We start from the raw sequence: 15,691 nt of genomic DNA, 5'->3' as shown, positions 1-15,691 counted from the left end.
CTAATATTTAATCAATGTAGTTTTATTTTTCATTAATCTTTTAGTGAGATATGACTAAAACGCGGAGTTAATAATAACGCTCTAATGATTATGATTAAAAAGTTCGTATCGATCGACTAAGGAGCATGCATCAATTCCGCTAAAATGACCTTTTTACCTGGTAGAAACTTACGATCATCGAATCCGTTGAATATTTTTATATGTTGATTGTTGATTCCGCTTGCTCATCTATCATTATACACTTTATTTAAAGTAAATATCAATATAAACTATATTATATAACTGAAAGGTGTAGTTAATTTATGATGAATTATCGTTGTTAAATACTTTAACTATAATTTTATAGTATACAAATTAATACAGATAAATATTAAACAAAAATATTTATTCAATAAATTATTTCAAAAATTTAATAGCTTAGTAAGTAATCACATTACCTTATTATAATATTTATAGCTGTTTGTATAGGTATTTATAAAATATTTTTTTTCGTATTATACGTAATTTTGTAATCTAGCGTGTTGTATAACTTTTATTGCAATAGAATAAATAGTATAGACTGATAGCTCAGAAAATACAAAAAACTGATAAATTAAATTTCAATAAATTATATTTCAATTTTATTTTCTTGTCTTTGTTAAACGAACTAATTAAGTTTTAAAATCGTATACCTAATTAATATTTAAAGTTATTTTAAAGCACCTACATCATAAAAAATATTTGAATATACAGGATATTGTAAATTTTGTAAGATTGAGATAATAGTTGTTCAAATACTAATTTTGTATAGATAACCAAATTTTATTCATAGTATTTTTATTTATTGATTATATTGTAATTTTAAACAAAAGTAATAAAATATATGTCTAAAATAAATATTATGACTAAAAGTCGAAAACTAGTGTTCATGAAGATAACACTGTGATAATGTTAAAAGCGTGTTATGAAACTTTGAATTTTTAATTTGGACTCGTGAAAATAATAATGTGAAAATAAATAATAATAACGTGTAATGGATACCACCATTAGCTACTTAGTGGTGTGTGATCAAAATAAAATTTCTAAAAACTAAATCGCTATCTAGAGTTTTGCATTAATTAATGTAGTACAATCACTAAAATGTATTAAAAAATTACACTCTATTCACAAAAAAAGTATAAACTATTGTATAAATTTCTAATATTTACCTTCAATCTCCTCTTTTAAAATATTGTAACTAAATTTAAATTTTACGAACTGTTTTAGATGTTTCTAAATAAAAAATTTCGTATTATACATTTTTTATTTTTTAAATATTTTATAATATAATGGCTGTATGCCTGTATTATATAAATTTTAAACTATCCTGTATGGTAATAAATGTACATACATATAAAGATTATACATACAATCTATAACAATACTAATAACGACGGTGGTTAAATATTATCGAAGCTCATAAACGTTATCATACCTAACCTAATTAATCTAAACTTTTGTCAGGATTACCTAAATTTTTTGAATATTCTGAAATGAATGAAAAAAAATGCGATACAATTTATAATGCTATCAGTAAGTTAAACAACGCTATGAACTAAATTGTGGCCAGCAATTTATCACAAAAAAAATAACAGATTTCTTTAATATGTAAAATATAATAATATAATAATATAATAAATAAATGTCAATTAATAATTGTAAAAATATATAATAATATGTATGTATGTATAATAAATAAATGTCAAAATAAATGTAATATGTACATACATACAATAATTTTTGACCTCTCTTTAATTTGAATCAATTTTTTTTCCTTCAATTATTCGAACACTCAGTAATCAAAAACTTCTATAAATCGAATTTTTAACTAGGTCCCCTGAATTTCGAATTATCGAGTGACTGTTGTACTTGTTTTACTCAATCGAAATCATGTATCTTTGTATTGTAGATTTTGAAGAAATTAAGGTTAGCTATAAAGAATAAAATAATTTTTAGTATTATAAATTACTGCAGTTATAAAAATAATATGTTGATTTTAAATATTGAAATATCATACGTGTTGCAAATTTTTAAAATCCATTATATTGTACTTACGTTAATCTAGACAGTGATACTTCTATTGCTCCCATAACACTCATATATTAAATGTATTAAAAACTAAATGATTAAAATATTGTATCATTCCTGAGGTCGTTTTGACGTTTTTACAAACAATACCACAAGGAGGGCCCTTGACTTGAAGTTATTTTTAAGCCAATTGGTTGGCATTATTCCAAGCCAACGAATGTGGATCACTGGCTATTCTAAAACATATAACATATTTTGATTTTTAGGCTTTCGTTTAACGCACATACCTTATTCATCATCGAGTAAGATAGTTGACTGCATTAGTTTTACAAATTTAATATTGTTGTGTGTGCTTCGTGTTCATCAAATAATATTATGGACACCTCTAACCACGGATCCGTTAAGGTATAAATATGTGATTAATTTTTAAAATATACTATAACTATTAACTATAAGCATAAAAATTAATAACCAACAACCATACAGAATTGTTAAAGAATTTCAAATTTTAAAAACCTTAATAATTTTCAATTGTCTAACGTTTCATAGTTTTTGTAATTGCTCGTATTTTTCTTTCTCTTATAGGTTTCTGTTAAACTAATCGCTATACATTTCATTAACACGTACAATAAATGTATTAATTTAATAATTTTTTATATTTTCTGTTGTAAAAACGGTAAATGTTTTGTAGGATATGGGAGACATTGGAGAAGTTTTACGTGACGTGACTGATTTATCTCCTGAAGATTTGAAAAAACAGAACAGAAACCTACAAAAATTTTTAGTTAAAGTGATTGATATGTTAAAAGAAAAGGCTGACCGATGCGTCACACAAGAAAAACATATTGAAGCGCTCACATTACAAGTTTGTATGATATTAACCTAATATCATAAATTAATTATACATATAAAGTAATAAGGGATAGCACATATTCATAATAATATAATATTTATACTCATACTTTCCTATCCTCCTACGATTTATACACCCTAACATTTATCCACCTCTTTTAGAAATTTTAAAATGTATGTAACTTACTCTTATTAGTTATTACTAATAACTTATTAGTCTTATGACACCTAATAGAAATTAGTGATTCAATTATTAAAAATTTATATAAATTATTAGCACAATTATGAATTAGCTATCTCAATCAATTTTTTTTTAAATATCAAACAAAATATTATTATTTTTTTTTTTTTTAAATATTTAAGTTTAAATAAATAATTAAAAAATATTGTGACTTTTAATAATTTTCCATAAGCCATGTTTCAAAAAAAAAATAACTGACTGCGCGTTGAAACATTTTATATATTGTTATCTTTTACATAATAATACACATACACCATGTAATTCTTTTTTTGCAGACGAATTCATTGAAAGAAGTTGTGGACATCACAAAGCATATGCTGTCTATTCGTAATACAGAAGTGAATCGTATGACGGAAGATTTGGAAAGTCTTCAAGGCAAAATTAACGAGGAGAGAAGTCGTCACAGTGCAATAATTGAAAAAATGAATTTAGCTGCTAAGTAAGTATATAATTAAAATTATTTCAAACGAATCCATAAGAGCATTACACGATGCATTACAAGTAAATTACATTATGATTCAACGTTAGTTGTTTCATTTGCTTTTAAAGATGAAGCTTATAATCAAATTATCAAATTTAAGAATAACGATTTTTTATAAGTTTATAATTAATAGTAAGATTTAAATAGTTTTAAATGTATTCATTATATATATATATGTATATACATAAAACATTTTCTATAAACATTTTTATCAACGTATAATATATTTAAATTCTTCAGTTTTTATTACATGTTAATAATAGTAATACACATACATACTTGTTTTTAAATGTACCTACACAATGTCACAATATAGTAGATATATAATATAAAAGAAAAACATTATCACAGCATCACATTTTAAAAGCTATACTTGTGCTACATTAAAAATGTACTTAACTTTTAAGTTTTAACACACATTGATAAAAAACAACAGTGGTTTAGAAAATTCTATGTATAATTTGATTGATTAAAAATACATATATCTTAACAACAAAGTACGATATATTTATTATTTAAATTAAATGTGTTCTTATGAGAAAAATAATATGATTTTCAGATTAAATGATGAACTCAGATCTGAATATAAACAACAATCTGAACGTTTTGAAAATATGCGCGTTAAGTACGACGAAAAGTTTTCGATACTTTCGGATGAAAATAAAAGATTACAAGATGCACTGCCCACTAAAACGACCGATTGAAGAACTTTTCCTAACTATCTATTTTAAATGTACGTAAAAATTCACTATTGTTCTATTATTTAACAAATATATAATTATTTATTATTTAAAAAAAATAAATAAATAAAAACTCTGTTACACAACGAGTTCAAGTGAATAATTTTCAAAATAATTAGAAAAAATTCAAAACTATAAAATCTAAAATTAATTTTACTTGATGATAACAAAAATTTTAAATCATTGAACATAATTATAAGATTATTAAATTATATATATTTGTGTTATTTATTTATTGTTTTAAATATATAATGTATGTATACAATTTGAGGAATCAATAAATTATACCGGTATCGGTACATATATGATAGATAATATAGATATATAGATTTGTGTATCACATGCCTTTATTACATTAATATATAATTTAAATTATGGAACTATTTCAGATTAATTTTGTAATCATAAAATCAATAGGAAAGTATAATACTGTTTCAACAATTCCACATTATATAAAATGATTTCTATAAAACTTTATTGAACATGTTTTAAAATATCAATTATAATTCTATTTATTAATTACATATTTTAAATAACATCAAATATATACAATTACAAAAATATTTAGTTATTGAAAGTATACCTTAATCATTAATATAAATGTTTAATGATAGTATATTTTATTTTTCATTACATAGTACGTGTAATTAATTACATACATATTATATATATATATATATATATATTTGTTATATTTAATAGGCTGGTTGTTTTTTCAACCTTTTAAGAACACTGAAGTAACCAAATATATTTGTTAATATAATATATATAACTAATATCATTATGTTTGAATATAATTCACTACTTTTATAACCATATTTTCTTAATACTGCTTTCCCGCTATTCAAACAGTTAGTAACATCAATACACGCTACAAACACACAAAAAATATTGTTATTAAGAAAAAATTACTTGAAACTGAATCATAAATTATCAATTAAATAATATACTCACGTAAAGTTTTGACGGTGTCCCAAAATAAAACTGATACTGATTCACAACCAAGAAAGAATAGCGAAAAGTATCTTAGAGAATATATCACTTTTGGTAAAGACCTAATTTTTAAAAATACAATTATAAATATTCATTAGCTTAATTTAAGTTAATATTATCAACTGAATATAAACTTACATAAATGATAGATATGCACCACTGAAAGACAATGTTATGAAATCACATATTGTTGCAAATATTAAAGTGTTTTCTATTTGATTAAAATATGCTGACACCAAACTTCCTGTAATGACAATAATATCAATAAAATAACTATTGAAAACTAATAAGTAATAAATGATAAGAATAAAATATATTTACTTATAACTATTATTAATTTTAGTAATTTATATTTCACTTTGTATAATTTTCAAAATTTTTTTTTTTATTAGCACATTTGGATATATATGTGTAAAAATATCTTACTATAGTTATATACAGTTTGTATCATCTTTCATTTTTAAATTGAAATCAATATTATATAATAAATTGTTAATTCAAGTATAATTACCAAATGAAAAGGCTGCCAACGCTAATATATAAAACACCAATAATCGCAAGATACTTAGATTAGCACCAACAATAAAGAACGCAGAAACACAGTAAAATAGCACTTTTACCAATATCCATAAAACCTTTAAGAAAAATATTTTTATGTTATAGTTATTATATTATAATCAATACAGATTATCACGTTGCATACCATTATAATCAATTCAGACGTATAATATGCACTCAATTGATATATTTTATTGTGAACTTCTCGGTGGACAATTGCAAATTTAATTTGATATGATGGAATAGCAGAATAAAAGAAGTGGAATATGAAATTAATGACAAATATCAACCAAAAACCTTCCCAATTTTGTACTGCTTGAGTATCTAACTGCAAATTCGCAAACGGAGCAGAAATAATGACACCCAAAAACTATAAACATAATAAATACTTTAAAAAAACAACCATGTAAAACATTTTTAAATCAAATTAAAAAAAACACGTACAAATACTAAACTAAATTTTTAAGAACGTTCTCAGAGCCATTGTAGAGAGCATAAGTTAATGCACAGTATAAAATTTAAATATATTTTATAAATACTATGCGTTTTGCATTTTCACATTTATGTCTGTAGTAGGTGAGTATTGTGTCCAAATAAAATTTATCGAATAAAAACCAGTTTTTTACTTGTCTTAATATAATTTTTCAATAATATATTAATTGGTATACAGAAAAATTCATTAAATATGCTTATTTTACTTTATTAAAATAACTAAAATCGTTAAATGAAAAATCGTTATTTTTCTTATAAATATTAGATTAAGTAAGATAATATAAAATAGATGTTTTTTTTTTTTTAACTTAATAAATTGAAATTAATATTAATGGAAAAAACTATTCGTTTTTTAGTGATTACCCAAATAGTTCCCAGTTGCAGTAGATTATTTCCATAACTTCTTGCAAAACATTTGACAGATCTATTAAAAATCAATTTGAACTGTGTTAACCACGTTGGATTTTGCCTAAATAAAAAAAAAAGTAATAAGATATATAAAATATTTATTTACTATTATTATTTAAAACACATGGAGTAATTCATTTAAAAAGAACACACGTTTACTTACGTTTCTAATGTTTCTAAATGTTGAGGATCAAATTTAGTCTGAAAATATTGTAAATAAATACATTATTCGTAAAAGGATAAACACAGTTATATCTTAAACTAAACTAATTATGTTTACTTGAGTGTTAAATAAATCATAGTTTAAATTTATTTGTTGATCTGTTGATGTTAACTTGCACATTTCTTTTACATTTCTTTTCACTTTTTCATTTTCAGAATTAAGAATAGAAATCACAAAGTCAGCTTCATTGAACATATCCGGACATTCATAATTGAACCTAAATCATATCAAACACAATTGTTTTTAAAAAATTATCGGGAATATAAAAATTTGAAGTATACTTTTGGAATAACTGATGGACCATGGTGACTGGACCTTGATATGCTAATAGTCCATTTGATAACAATATTACTTCGTCAAATTTTCCAAATACACCAGACGCTGGTTGATGAATGGTGCATATCACAATTTTTCCCATTCGTGCGACACTTTTTAAAGTGTTAACAATATGCGCAGCAGAGTAACTGTCTAGACCCGTCGTTATTTCGTCACAAAACAGTATAGGTGGATTATTTAATAACTGAACTGCGAGTGCAATTTTTTTCCGTTCTCCTCCAGATAAAAACGATATTCTTGTGTTCAAGAACTTATTCATGCCCAACGTCGAAATTATTTCATCAATGTGTTCTTTTAAAGCTATTTTACTTGTATTGCAAGAAACTTTCAAATTGGCCTTGAAACAGTAAGATGAACATACAGTGAAATTTATTTTTATAAAATATTACAGCGCTATTTTAATACCATCAGAGACAAGTGTTCCAATGCTGTCAACTGATCAAAACTGATATCGTGTTGAGGAACAAAACCTGATATCTTAATCATGACTTCTTCAGATATTGGTCGTCCATTTAGTAATAATTCTCCTTCAAAATTTCCTGAAAATAGAAAAGTAATAAACAAAAATAAAATCACTTCAACAGAAATGCCTTACTTACCTTTAGTTCGGTGGCTTATAGTGGACATTAATGTAGTTTTTCCTGAACCACTAAATAAAAAATATTATATAATATAAATACAAAAATAATATTTTGATGTATTAAAAATTAAAATTAATTAATGAATACCTTGGACCCATTATTCCAAGAAGGTTTCCACATTCTACGTTCCCACTAACTGAAAATATTTAAAACATCCAATTAGTAAATATGTGATATGAACAAAATATTACTTTGTTTTGAAAAGCATTAAGAACAAATTAAGTATGTTTATTTTTAATTCACAGAAGTAAATTACTTAAATATTTAAGTAAGTTTTAACTATTAGATAAATAAAAAATTTTAATTAAATTATATAGTTTATTTTAATGAGTATTTTCTAATAAGAATAATGTTATTATTTTTATCAATGCTTCTTTTGAATGCCGCTATTTAACGTTATCTATCATCATAAATCAATATATTACTTAAATAAAAAAAGTAATTATAATAATTAAGATCATAATTATAATATTTTATCAATAGACAATATATTATGTGATTTCGTACCAATCTAACAGATTTGACGGAATTCCCGAGTCTATAAAGTATGAGTTTAACAACGTATTATATTACGGATTAAGGTTAAACATTTTTATAATTAATATGTATTAGAATTTTGGTCAATAATATAGTTTGGTTAAGTATTACTATATTGTAGAAAATTAAATTTTTAAAAAACATACCAAAAGTTAAGATTATTTCGAAGTATATTTCCTAGCCTCAGTTCATTATGAATGAGGGAATTAAGAAGAAAAATAGATTACATAAAGATACAATAATCTTTAAATTATTTATTTTTTGAAATTTTTAATAGTATACTTTTATATGAAACAATTACCTAGTAAAAAAAATTGCGTAAATTAATTATATCTGTTTTCCTAACGTAATATGTAGTTCAATCATTAATAATTCTAAATTAAATATAGTTCATATTCCATTACTAAAAGTCTTTAAAAATTAACTCATAAGTCATATTACTAAAAACTTAAGATAAATTCTGGCTACTTTAAAAAAAATATTAGATAAACGAAAAAGTAAAATATAATTAATTTAATGTCAGTAAAACAGTATCATATATTATGTACCTATATATCACATTATTTATGATTGCCATCTTATTTTTCAATCAGTGACGTCATTTCAGATTTTACGAAAATAGGCAAAATTGTTGACTGGCTTTTTTTAAATAATAAATTATTATTCTTCCCTGTGTGATTATTTATTTTTACAATATAGGTAATTCCCCTAGCCTATTGAAGTGTTTAACTGTTAAAGTTTAATTACAAAAACAAATGTATATAATATTATGTATTTCAATAATATGATTTTCTCTTTCTTTTTTTTTTTTTTTTTGAAGGAGGGTGTAGTAAAATTATCAAATCCTAAGAACCATTAATAAATTAAATCACTCTTTTTATTCCACAATAACGCATTTATTCAAATTATTTTGATCTTTGGAATTTCATTAGGAACATATTGTATACTTTAATGCTTATTTTTTTTTTTCAAATAATAGTTGCCCTATTTTACTGTTAAATATTAAGCAGATAATTTTTTTTAAATATTCTGATGTATTTAAATTAAGATTCGAACGAGTTTATCTCTAAGGATTCAATTCCTAAATAATGGTTATTTATAAAATATTTATTATAGTATATACTTAATAGTTATTGTGCAAGTACTCGAAATATTTTTACACATTATAAAATTAAAGAATAGAATAATATTATTTAATGAAACTCACTTTAAAATAATCCATATGATGTCCTATTATCCTTAAAACATAAAGTTAAAAATAATAAAAAATATCTTTCAAAGTTCGATTCATGTGTAAATATTTTTAAAAAATTCATCTACTCAACAATTTACGATACAAAAAAGTTAGTTTCCATTTAAATAAAAAGTTCATATTTTCATAAAAACACTCTTAAAACCCCCTATACATTTCTTTATAATTCTTTCTTATAACCTAAAAAATCAGAAATTGAACAATTACTTAATCAAAGTATAAATAATGTGGCTGAGAATGTTTGATAACCACCCTTCACAAATCACTTTGTATACTATAATATCAAAGTTTATTTTGTTCTAATCATATCATTCAAATATACAGTTAAATTTAAAGAATAATTTATATGATAATGTAAATAAAATCTTATAGCCTTCAAATTTAAAGTTTAATTTAATCTTATTAGTTGTAACAAGCCACTGTGATAAACTATTTTAGTTGTTGGTAATATGTTTAATAAACTATATAATTAACGTGTTATAATAATATACACCATCCAAATTGTTATTGTTTTGACTTTTATTTTAATATAATTTAAAAATGAACGTCTGTACTTTAACTTACATAGGTATTTATGTAAACAAATAAATTAAATAGAATTCTTTATTTAATACTATGAATTAGGAAAACAAATATTTTTATTTTTTTTAAACATTGGATCTTAATTCATTATGTTACTAATAGGTATGTTATTATTTGTTTTTACATGATTCCAATAATTTAAACAATTCATACGTAACGAAATTTAATTATTATTATTATTTATTATCGTATAATATTAACTTTTAAATAGATTTTAATAAAGATTAATATAATTTTTTATTAGATTTATAAATACATATTAAAAATAAAACATTATTTGTTGATAAAAAATAATATACAAAATATGGCGTTTTGGCCATGACACTGAATGAATAACGTCGATATAAATATTGAACATATTATAGGTACCTACTTAGTTTGGAATTTATTTATATTATTTTTTTCTTGTTTGAAGTATACCTTTATATTTAATCTATATACTTAGTTACTACAGTACTACATACCTGATGCTTATAAAATATATTTAAAAGACGTTTTTATCATATTCCCATGCCGTTACAAACATTATTAAATATTATTTTTAATTTAAAAATAGCGTAAATAAACATAACCCCGAAACCAGCCAAGAGACAACATTTCATATTCACCGTTGTGTAATATTTGCTTGTACGAGATTTTCGATCTTCGGAAAAATGCTTTGTTGATTTGTTTCACGTGTACATTAATTTTTTTCCAAGACAACACCAAATGTCCATGAACATACTTCTTTGGAATTTGATGTTCAGTCGTACCATCCCAATCGTTCCACATCTCATTGTATCGCAAATCCAGCGTTTTTCTCTAAAAAATAAAGATTAATAATTGTTAAACGTCAAACCTATGAGGACACACGTTTAGGATTGATAGTAACCTAGTCACGAGTATGAAATAATTCTTAAAAGAAACAAACAAGTGAAAATGTATTGTTTTCATAACTTAAATAGATTTTTTATATTATACTAGGATGCTTACAATAATTATTTTAAAGTATATAAACAGAGAGAATTCAATCCATTGTTTAATGAACTTAAAAAATACGTATATTTTGGGAAAAAATATAAGCGGACAAAATGTGAGTACGTTACATAAATATTATTGTACAATATAACGCAATAGACACTCACTTGCATCTTTGTGCCGAACATGTTCAATAGTCGATGGTGCAATAAGAAATATTATGTCGTATAGTAAGTAACCGGTGAGATGAACTCGCTGCCGGAGCTTCAGCTCAACTGGCGTCTATACACATCTCTCTATAGAATGATTAACCGTACAGTATACCAATAATATTATTTTATCCGCACGGCCGGTCTTCCACCACTATAGAATATATTTTTACGATTAACGTATATGAATGTCTCTAACCACTTATATGGTATATAATAATAATATAAACATGGTTAACACTATCTATATATGTGTAGTGAAACCGGTTTATAGAGGTCAATCGGGAGATAAACTCCTTTTAAATCACATTTTTGAATAATTATTTTAAATTTTCCGTAGATATATATATATATATATATATATATATATATATATATCAATTTAAACATGGTGGTAATAAATTTAATTATGTTGTTATCGTTATATAAGTTTTAAGCGATCAATTTCAATATTATTATTTATTTATATATTAACATGTGCCTATCATTTTGTTACTCGTAATTTTGCCCTACATCGAAACAACATGGTTTTTGAAAAATGACTTGTTTACACGCGCACGTCAACGATTTAGTTTAGTCATACAAAATATTCGAACATAAATAAATATTTATAAGGTTTTACTATTATTGTATCTTAAACACAGAACAACTGACGAGTTTAACTGCATTTAAAAAAAATATTTATATATTAAATTAAACCTCATTTTTTCTGTGTGAATCATAAATCATTTTGACAAAATTCATAAGAACCGTGAAAATTAGCAAATGATTTTGTAATTCGAAATTCATAAAAATTTTCTTTAATTACCTTTTTAAGTTTTAAAAATGTAATCCAAGATTCTTTATAAGTATAAAATAATTAAAACATGTATAATGATAATTAATTTTTATAGGCATTTTAAGTTCTTATATTGCATAACAATATAAACATGATTTTTTTTTTTTTTTGTATAGATTTTAAGACCAAATTTTAACAACGAAATTACTTATTTAAACAATAAATTACAATGTTACTTAAAAATATTTAAACATTTATTTTTCTTACTTTATTATAATTTAAAAACATTATACGTGAGAACTTAAAAATGTTACATGTATTATGTTATCATGAATTTTACTATACGCAGTAACATTTTTTTTTCTTTTAAGATATCATTATCTATAATATATACTATGAATCTGTTTTCACTGTTCTACGGTATTTACAGAAAGTTGTTATTACATTTTGAGTTATATAAGTTAATAGGTACAATATAGTATATATATATTATTATAATAATTAAATAATAATAATATAATAAATGCAATATTTTCGGAAAAACATATCAATGTACTGTAATAATAAAAGTAAAATAAATTACTTTATTTGTTATATTACGAAATATGCTTTGTGATATAGGCATACAGATCGTCTCTGCTCAATATCGTTTTTTGTATTCAATGATATATCATTTAATTCAAATTTAACTCGCCCATAATAGTAACCTACTCGACACCATATTTACAATAAAGCGGTACTCACTTTTCTATCTTTTTTGATAGTTGAGGTTTGAAAATTTAATGTAAAGTTCCTCATAAATAATCCATAATAAAGCTAAAAAAATCTAAAAAACGTAAATATTTTTCATAAAAATTTTAGGTTCAAATTTGAACAAAATTTAATTTTTAATTTATGAATAACAAAATTCATTATTTTATTGCAGTTCAAAAACATTATTCATGGGCGGGCGTAAAACTTTTATGTATAGTATTGTATTTTATGCATACACTGATAATATAATATTTTCAAATGCAATATTTTCAGAAAAATATTTCTTCAACTGTACTAAATAGTAAAAATGCATGTATACATTTTTTGATAAACTATAGAAATATATTATGCATTGAAATCGAAATTACTCTAATTTGATTAATTTTGAGTTTAGAAGCATAGTCCAACGGTTCTCAAATTGTGCTTCGCAGAATCTTAGAGGCTCCACGAGAGTAGTCTATGGACTCCGTGGGTACATCTTTATTTTAATTATATATTAAAATAAAAATATTTGAAAAATTTGATGAATTTGATGACGAAATCGAACGAAATTTAAATGAAGTAATATCATCATAAGAAATATATTTTCAGAGAATAAAGATATAGGATTTATCCAACGATGTAATTGGATTAAAAATCCATTTTTAATCAACGATAAGCCTGGAAACTTATCTAGAACAGAATATGAAGAATTTATTGAAATGGCCCTCAATCCATTTTTGAAAACTTTAATAGATGAGTAATTATTAGCAAATTTTTAGTGTAGTAGCAATATTACTAACGAATATACATTTCTGGCTAAAAAATATGCACTAACACTTGGCCTTTAGCAACATATCTATATCGCAATAAATTAAAACCTGAAACAAACATGGGATCCAACTCTCATTTATCAAGCCAAATATTAAAATACTGACCAATGAAAAAACCAACATCATATATCATTTTAAAATAACTAATATTAAAATGTATAGATTACTGAAATAATAAGTCCTTTTTTCCCTATAAAATTAATTAAGCATTTTGTATATATATTTAAAAAAAAATTAATAAGCAAATCATTTACGATTTACACAATTTTTATTTCAAATAGACATTCCTGATTTTGAGAGGCTCCGTAAATTTTTTTAGGAATTTAAGGGCTTTGCGAACAAAAAAGTTTAAGAATTCCTGGTCTTGTCATTACGTCAAATAACCTCAAAAAGGTTAAAAACAAACAAAAAATATTTTCCACATTAAAATTATACATTATTTATAAAGTAGGTACCTACCTACAATTTATATTTTTAGTATTTAAACTTTAAAAAAAAAATAATAATATTTATGCAGCAAATTTTTGATTTAAAATCAAAAACTTGATTATATAAAGTTTCTATCAGTTAGACCAGAAAGTATTGAATATTTTTATATTTTATTATAAATGAAACATATATGCGTATATATTCTTAAACTTTATTATAAAAGAGCTAAGATTCCTAAAAATTATTGAAAATCTATCTTAAAATTTCCTCCTAAACTTACTAATTTACTAATGGAAATTATTAGAACAGAAAATTCTTTCAAGTACTACCAATGGCCCAATTTAAATTTTTTCAAAATATTTGTTTTCGTTACATTTTTACTGAGTTAAATGTGCAATAAAAAAAAATTAACATACGCGTATATCTCACCTTAATAATAAAAATATATCATACTATAATATAGAATTAAAGCATAAAGGTATTAGTTAGTTATACTAGCTATAAGATCATAATATGCTTATTGCCTACAGTCTTATTCATTCTGGCTCATCAGATAGAAATAATTATAATGCAATATAAAACAAAATTATTCAATTTATATGGAGTACACAGCTAGCCAACGGCCATCTGTAGTTTAAAAATAATGCATGATTTGTCATTAAAATATTATTTTTTCTTTAAACAATATTGTTTTCCAAATATTTGGTCTTGTTAACAACTTTCTTTTATAATATTACCTCGACCAAAGTGAGTAATTATTATTATTAATAATTTTAATGTATTTGTACCACAAATCTTTATGAAGAAATAACATGTCGATTTGTCAAAGTATTATTGTCTCAAAAATGTATACCTATTTAAACTTACGGCATTTCATTTAATTTTTAAAGTCAAATATTAATGAAGTATAAAACTGATAAATGATTTCCTTAAAAATATTATCCAATATAAATTTTGAAATAGGTAATTTTACTATAAGAATATTCAAATGTCTCAAAATTTATTTTACGTGAATGTATATTATTTATGTGTTACAAGGGTCTGAAGGATAATACTAATATTGCGCTGATATCCACCTAAGTAATCATTATTACTTCAGTTATTGACGTCACGTAATCAATCACCGAAAACTCGTTATCGTGGTAGTTTTTAGTTTTTAGTATAGAAAAAATTATAAGAAATTTTTCATTAAATTTCCTAACCTTAGATGTTATAAAAAACATTTTTATCAATTTCTGACTAAAAAGTAATTTGCAAATTTTCAAAATTTTATGAATTAAGATAAATTTTTAAATTAGACATTTATAAAAAAATATTGTGACTTTGTAATAGTTTAATTAATAAATGAATAACTTTTAAAGAACCTTGTAT

The 15,691-nt window shown here is 23.1% G+C and overlaps 2 protein-coding genes and 1 long non-coding RNA gene across 4 annotated transcripts in view; 1 reads left to right on the top strand and 2 right to left on the bottom strand.

Annotated features, from left to right (window-relative positions):
- Window positions 1-15: 15 nt before the first annotated feature.
- LOC112593830 lies at window positions 16-2,206 on the bottom strand. Its single transcript, XR_003114617.1, has 3 exons — window positions 2,074-2,206; window positions 1,747-1,949; window positions 16-228 (listed from the first exon to the last, which is right to left on the bottom strand). It is a non-coding gene; the product is annotated as an uncharacterized LOC112593830 (long non-coding RNA).
- A 122-nt stretch (window positions 2,207-2,328) lies between these two features.
- LOC112593829 overlaps window positions 2,329-15,691 on the top strand; it is a 40,073-nt gene continuing 26,710 nt past the window's right edge. Inside the window, exons 1-5 of one of the 2 annotated variants that reach the window (XM_025338415.1) lie at window positions 2,329-2,451; window positions 2,738-2,911; window positions 3,415-3,578; window positions 4,180-4,353; window positions 7,190-7,279. In XM_025338415.1, coding sequence (XP_025194200.1) covers window positions 2,422-2,451; window positions 2,738-2,911; window positions 3,415-3,578; window positions 4,180-4,324 — 513 coding nt within the window. In that variant the 5' untranslated portion in view covers window positions 2,329-2,421 and the 3' untranslated portion in view covers window positions 4,325-4,353; window positions 7,190-7,279. Of the gene's footprint in view, window positions 2,452-2,737; window positions 2,912-3,414; window positions 3,579-4,179; window positions 4,354-7,189; window positions 7,280-15,691 lie in introns of those variants that run through there. The other variant, XM_025338416.1, reaches the window with a different exon arrangement.
- Window positions 5,041-11,666, bottom strand: LOC112593824 (protein scarlet-like). Its single transcript, XM_025338395.1, has 14 exons — window positions 11,507-11,666; window positions 10,991-11,183; window positions 8,099-8,147; window positions 7,970-8,019; window positions 7,776-7,909; window positions 7,316-7,707; window positions 7,092-7,251; window positions 6,975-7,012; window positions 6,767-6,872; window positions 6,057-6,281; window positions 5,865-5,988; window positions 5,492-5,597; window positions 5,315-5,415; window positions 5,041-5,231 (listed from the first exon to the last, which is right to left on the bottom strand). The coding sequence occupies exons 1-14, from the start codon at window positions 11,525-11,527 to the stop codon at window positions 5,056-5,058; spliced, it is 1,875 nt and encodes a 624-aa protein (XP_025194180.1). The 5' UTR covers window positions 11,528-11,666; the 3' UTR covers window positions 5,041-5,055.

Source organism: Melanaphis sacchari, unplaced genomic scaffold (genome assembly GCF_002803265.2).
Source record: "Melanaphis sacchari strain LSU unplaced genomic scaffold, SCAv2.0 Contig20_pilon_pilon, whole genome shotgun sequence".
Lineage (NCBI taxonomy): Eukaryota > Metazoa > Arthropoda > Insecta > Hemiptera > Aphididae > Melanaphis > Melanaphis sacchari.
The sequence above is the reverse complement of the archived record's forward strand: the minus strand, read 5'-3'. Positions and strand labels throughout refer to the sequence as shown.